The sequence below is a fragment of the Phasianus colchicus genome, chromosome Z, assembly GCF_987193195.1.
Source record: "Phasianus colchicus chromosome Z, bPhaCol1.hap1.1, whole genome shotgun sequence".
Taxonomy (NCBI): Eukaryota; Metazoa; Chordata; class Aves; order Galliformes; family Phasianidae; genus Phasianus; species Phasianus colchicus.
This window is the reverse complement of record NC_143476.1, coordinates 46,701,787-46,707,786: the sequence shown is the minus strand read 5'-3', so window position 1 is coordinate 46,707,786 and position 6,000 is coordinate 46,701,787. Positions and strand designations below refer to the sequence as shown.

Below are 6,000 nucleotides of genomic sequence, written 5' to 3'. Positions count from 1 at the left end.
GAAACAAAAGGAATTCAATAAGATGCTGAATATTTACTTTCTCCAAAAGGTTCCAAGTGAATTAAATAAAAGGATTGTGACAGCTTTGAAAGAGCATGGTCATGGTCATTTGGTGACCCAAGCATATTGCCAGTGTTTGGCAAGTAACAATAAACAGTAATTTAAAATTGCATTTATGCTTTCTGAAATTGCTTTTTCTACGTATTTTAAATCTGAAAGGGGACTACTGAATAAACATTCAGATGAATGTCTGTACTGAAATTCTGATGCTGGATACTGCCTCACTATCAAATGTATCTAGATAAAACCAAATAACACCTAAAGCTTAAAAGAGTGAAATATGAGAAATACTTAAACTTAGCGTTTTCTATTAACAGTGTCTTTATTTCCTTTTTACAAAAAGTAGAAATAAAAACAAACAAAACTTACTTGAATCAATGCTTTTGCCTCTGTCTCATTAAAGAGCTGAGCAGGCAGAGTCCTGACTGAAACTTTGACAGCATATTTCATTGACAAAGGGAACAAAAGATATATGACAACATATCCATGCAAGAGACAAAGTACAAAATGTGTTTTGTGGCCCAACATTTTGGAGGTTGCCTGTGTCACAGCAATTCTCAAACTGTTGCTTTTGCTCACCCATGCCTTTACACAGTACAGTTTACAAACGAGTTACATATACACATATATCATAAAAAAAGTTCTGAATATGGTCTAACTGCTACGAATTAAGGCATCCTAACAGTTGCTGTTTTGCTGGTGAGGGATATGTCTCATATTAGTGTTTCAAAAGGATTCATTTCAGGCATTTCAGACAAAGTGAGACATCACAAGATATGGTTTAGAGGAAGAATTCCTGCAGCTCCATCTCTTCTGAATTCTTTTGACTGTAAGACTTCTGGCTTTTCCTACTGATGTTATCATGCCTGGAGAAAAAAAAGAAGAAAATTACTCATGGTGACACTAATAATATTGAAGGATTTGTCCTGTGCTTGTTTTTCCTATTTTATTTATTTCATTTGCAAATATTGAACTCTAAGTTGCTTTTTTTTTTTTTTAACACTATTTATCTAGACAGGTATTACACACATTAATTTTTAATACTGTAGATTATTACTGACTTTCATGTAGCTCCTATTCTGCAATCAAAGATGGAAAGCAATAGAAAGATGAGGAGCTTTTTAAGTCAGAACACTAATTAGTATGCTGCCAAGTGTTCTGGAAATAATGGACAGAATGTCTAAAACCGCTTATATTTTTCAGGAAATAGCAATACAGAGACGAAAGCTTCCACTACAACAAACAGAACCAGTGTTTTGTTTGTTCCTTACACTACATGGAAGGAAGTCATCTGCAGAAGGTGCCTCACTGGACTTACTTTATGTATCTGCTTCAAGAAGTAGGGAAAACATGCCTCTTTTTAATGCTGGAACTACATCACATTTAACAATATAATTACGTATTAGTTGAAACAATTATGAGTTTTATTACATACACAGAAAACAATTATTTATCTACAATATATCTTCATTTCCACCGTATGTAAACTTTAATTAAAACAATTAATTGTAGAATCTATCAATTGTTTACATGACCCAAATGTTATTATTCTAGTTAAGTTAGGAAAACTAAATGCTATTTCTTCAGTTCCTTTCACATGCCTTTTCCTGAGACCCCAACTATTCTCCTTCTCTTCAATTAACCTTTCAGATAAAGGATTTTGGACCAAGCGTCCAGCCCACAGCAACTTTCAATGAAGTTTTGCCTCCTTTTCAGAAACTACTGCAGTAAAGCTCCTACAATGCAACCACGACAAGCTGGTTAGTGGTTGAAAGGATAAACCCTGATGGTTAAAAACCTGGACCAAATGGCAAGGTTGTGTACAAAACATTTGTCTTAAACTCAGAGATCTGTGTCTCAGAAAAGAACATCAATTAATCCTGTGGGCCAAGACTTAAATTATTTTTACACTGATTTTACAGTCACTAGTTTGAATCATAACTAGTTTATTAGATGTAGAGATGAACATCTTTTTCCTAGAACTCACATTTGGGATGAAGATGGAATTCTTCCAGCACTAGATGTGGCAGTGAGAAATTTTTAAGGTTAGATCCACTTGCTATTTTAGAGGCATGCCCAGCATACTGTCTAATAGAAACCTAATAGTAGATTCAGCTGATTGATCCTGATGTATGAAGCAATTTTAGCTACTGATAGCTGCAGCTAATAAGAGGCTTTGTATTGATAAGGTGAGTTACTGATATAATGCAGATCTTCCATTAGTTAGAGAGTAGGAAAAAAACAGTTTATTGGCATACATGAAAGATGGAAAAAACTACAAGCATTTGCTTGGCATCGTAATATGTAAGCAACAAACCATTCCTTCTGAAAGGGGAAAACATAAGATGTTTCACACATCTCAAATTCACTCTAGAACCTTAAGAAAAATAGTGTCTGAATGTTCAAAAGGACTCTAGAAACTTTGATATTATTCTCCACTGTATTATTCACTGTAACCAATTTGAATAAAATAAACTACATGGCCTGGATGTACCTGGGTACACCCTGAAACAATAAAACAAATGAAATAACAGAATCTGAAGAAAAAGAACCTAATAACAGATGGACAAAAAATCATTTGATTCTAGGTAGATTTTGCATAACAATTTCAGATTTCAGAAGATGCTAATAAAATCCCAAATACAAGAGATCTAGATTTAAAACAATTTCATGACTGTGTCTAGTAATAAAGCCCCTGAATATAACTATCTGCCAGGTATTAAACACCAAAAATTGCACTGTTTTCCAGAATGGCTGTTTTGTAAAAACATTTCTAAAATGGTAATTACACAGACTTCCCAACACACCCCAGGACTGACACTACACCGGAGGGTGATGATTTTCCATTACTTAAGTTTCACTGGGTAGATAGAGGTCAGCACATAGCAGTCTAATGACTAATGAGTACCACGAAGGCTGGCTTGGAAATTCTGAGAGGCTGCATGACTGCATTCTGATTTATGAGAAGAGGAAAAGATTCTTACATGAACTTTAGAAATCTTATGCCACTTAGTCTGACACACAGTCTACCCACTTCTGTCCTAATCTCTGGGTACAATAACTGCACCTTGAAGCTGAGTTCTAAGAAAGTGCACACTCCTTGTTTTCTACTCTGATTTTCCATAGCTCCACTGCCATGGGAGCATGGAGAAGTAGAGCAGCTCCAGGGCACGGTGTGTGGATCATGGTGCCTCATGGATGGCAACATGTGTGGGCCTAGCTGCAGCCAATCTCTCTTACTGCTTTGGAGGAATTGCCACCCTGCTCACATAAGAGTTTACATAAAGCAACAGCAAATTACAGCAACTGGCGAAACCTATAGAATGGCTCCAATAAAAGGACAAGATTATAGCTGTGTATGGGCTTGGACACACTGTAGGCACTGGAGACTGTCCACTGATGCTCCCTCAAACTGCTGCTCTGCAGGAAGCTTTCTATGCTGGAATTTCCCTTGTTTTCACAGCACAATTAAGGTTCTAGGAAACTTAACAGTTCTGCTTCTGGATTCACATAAATTTTGCTGCTGATTTCAGAACTTCCCTTCCTTCGCTTTATGGAAATTAAGTTTTTAAACGTGGAAAGCTCCTGACAGTAGGAAAAAAAAGAGAACAAAAAAATTTATTAGATCTTTAGAAAAAAAGTAACTTGAGAGGAATTTAAGGTTCTGAACTGCAGCATGATTGGCTTATAATTTTCTCATAAGTTTCTTCAAATGGATAATTTTGGAGAGAAATGCAGTCATTTCCAGGTCTAATGAAAGGAATTATGTCTCAGCCTAACAAAAAAAAATGATCATCCCATTAATTTAGAACTGAACAGTCAAAAAACAACAACAGCTAATTTTTACAAATAATTTGCTTATAGAATAAACATATATTTTGTTAAAAGACATGTTTTCTCCAACATGTCTTTATGTATCTTGAGGGACTGGACTCCATCTGCCTGATTAGCCCTTATGGAATACATTAAAGAGTTTAAATGCAGTCAAAATCATCAAACTTTTCAAAAGCAGATTTAACTTCAAAGTCTGAGGAAGAGTAAGAAAAATCTATAAAACAGAAGAACACTGGACTTTAAAGTAGAGCATCCTGCCTCATGTTCTCTATATTCTTCATTTAGAGAAGAACTGTGCAGTTTCTGTTCACCTCATGAGAGGAAATTTAGTTTCCATTGTCATCTGGTACTTCACTTCATTCAACAGAGGCTGAGTACTCAGCCAAAGTAAGCTACACTCTCTAGTGGATTTATGAGTGTGACTATTTTTTATGCCTGCTTGGAATTGAAATCTTCTATCCAGCTCAGCGGTGACATCAGCAAAAATCCATCATAAATTTCTGCTTTTCTAGGAATTGAGATGTTCTTCTACTCATCTATTTCCCTTCTTGTGCATCAATCAACTGTTATTTCAGTTATGAAGTTAGAAAACACATGCAATTTGAGCAGACAAAGCAACAGAGATGATAAATATCTCCATGCACATACCAAGCATAGTTATACAGATGTTCTTCATTCAGTGTGCTAGAGGAAAGATTGGTGTGGCTGAAGCAAGGTCCCTAAGGAAGTACAATATCAAATCAGTTAGAAACATGCATTGAGCTTCCCACATGCATAAGTAGGAAATCTATCAAAACATGCAGTCAAATGGCCACAGCAGCATTTTAACAGATTTCTTTTTAAGTCAGTAAATCAGGCTGAATCTGTTACTTCTTGGAGGTATATCCTGTGGTCCTTTAGGTAGGTATGAAAATGCATTCCTTCTATAATTCTGATGTTCATAACAACAACATGCAAACAGAGTTTTCACAAGTGATATGCATTTCACAGTGTGACAATACAGTTAGAATTATCTCACTCAACTCTTTAAACGTGTTTGGGATCTATGAAAAACACTCATGAGATTGTACTTCATCACAATGCCTTTGAAGAGAGACTATTTATCACCACAAAATTGGAACCATCCTTTTGAAAAATAAATTGCCACTGCGTTAAAAAAAGACTTCTATGGCAATTCAGTTGACTGATATGTAAATTAGCAGTTCATACCTCGACTCCAACTGAACGTTAATAAACACACTTCCACTTCAATTTAGCCTATTATAGACCTCCTCTGCAATTTTCAATTCATTTCACATTCGGATATCATGCGCTTTTAGTAGTACCATTAATATGGATTTGTTACTATTTCCCAGTTCTCTATTTCAGATGTCCCTTTTCCATATTCATGTTGCCTGCTCTGTGCCTAAGATTTTCCTGTTTTTCTCCCATTACCTCATCATACTTTTTGCAGTATATAATTCACTATTCCTCTTCCTACATCCAGTCTGCCTTACATTCTTTTTTTCATCTTGAACTTATTCTTTTGCCTCATGTCTTTCCATCCACCACCCTTCCACACAGTCTTTCAGAGAGGATTAAATTATCCACCATTCCCTTTCACTCATTTCCTTATTAGATTTCCAGATACCTGAACTTCTCTATGCTCCACAAACCCCCTGTGCTCACATTATTTCCTACCTCCAACTCTCTCATTCAGTAACTCTTCCTTTATCTTGGAAGATACATTTATTCAAGTTATTTTCTCCCTTCTTTTGAGCAGGAGAGCTACACCTATAACTGGATACATCCCTCATTCTGCTGTGATCCCCCAAAGCACACTGCCCACTGAAGAGAGGGGACTCAGTCCATTTTGCTATAGACCAACCATATGCTCTGCTAAGGGAAGATGGTGTGCTCTGGGGAGGGGATTTGCAAAGGAAGTTGGGTACTGACAGCTTAGATACTTAGGGGATGGCTGTAGCTTGCATAGAAGCAGGGAGAACCTCTTCTGCTGTTTTTACATTCTGCCACTAATTTTCATCCTGCTGGCTTAATTATGTGTATAGGGCATGGTTGGTCTAGTCCTTCCAGTATTTACTCTGCAGAAAATCCCATGCATTTGAA

The 6,000-nt window shown here is 36.4% G+C and overlaps 1 protein-coding gene across 4 annotated transcripts in view; it reads right to left on the bottom strand.

Annotated features, from left to right (window-relative positions):
* Positions 1-352: 352 nt before the first annotated feature.
* The window catches only part of SNCAIP (synuclein alpha interacting protein), an 84,248-nt gene continuing 78,600 nt past the window's right edge, over positions 353-6,000 (bottom strand). For 3 of the 4 annotated variants that reach the window (XM_090131392.1, XM_090131393.1, XM_031610124.2), the window contains exons 11-12: positions 4,543-4,613; positions 353-926 (exon numbers count right to left, since the gene is read on the bottom strand). In XM_090131392.1, coding sequence (XP_089987518.1) covers positions 842-926; positions 4,543-4,613 — 156 coding nt within the window. In that variant the 3' untranslated portion in view covers positions 353-841. The remainder of the gene's footprint in view (positions 927-4,542; positions 4,614-6,000) is intronic. The other variant, XM_031610125.2, reaches the window with a different exon arrangement.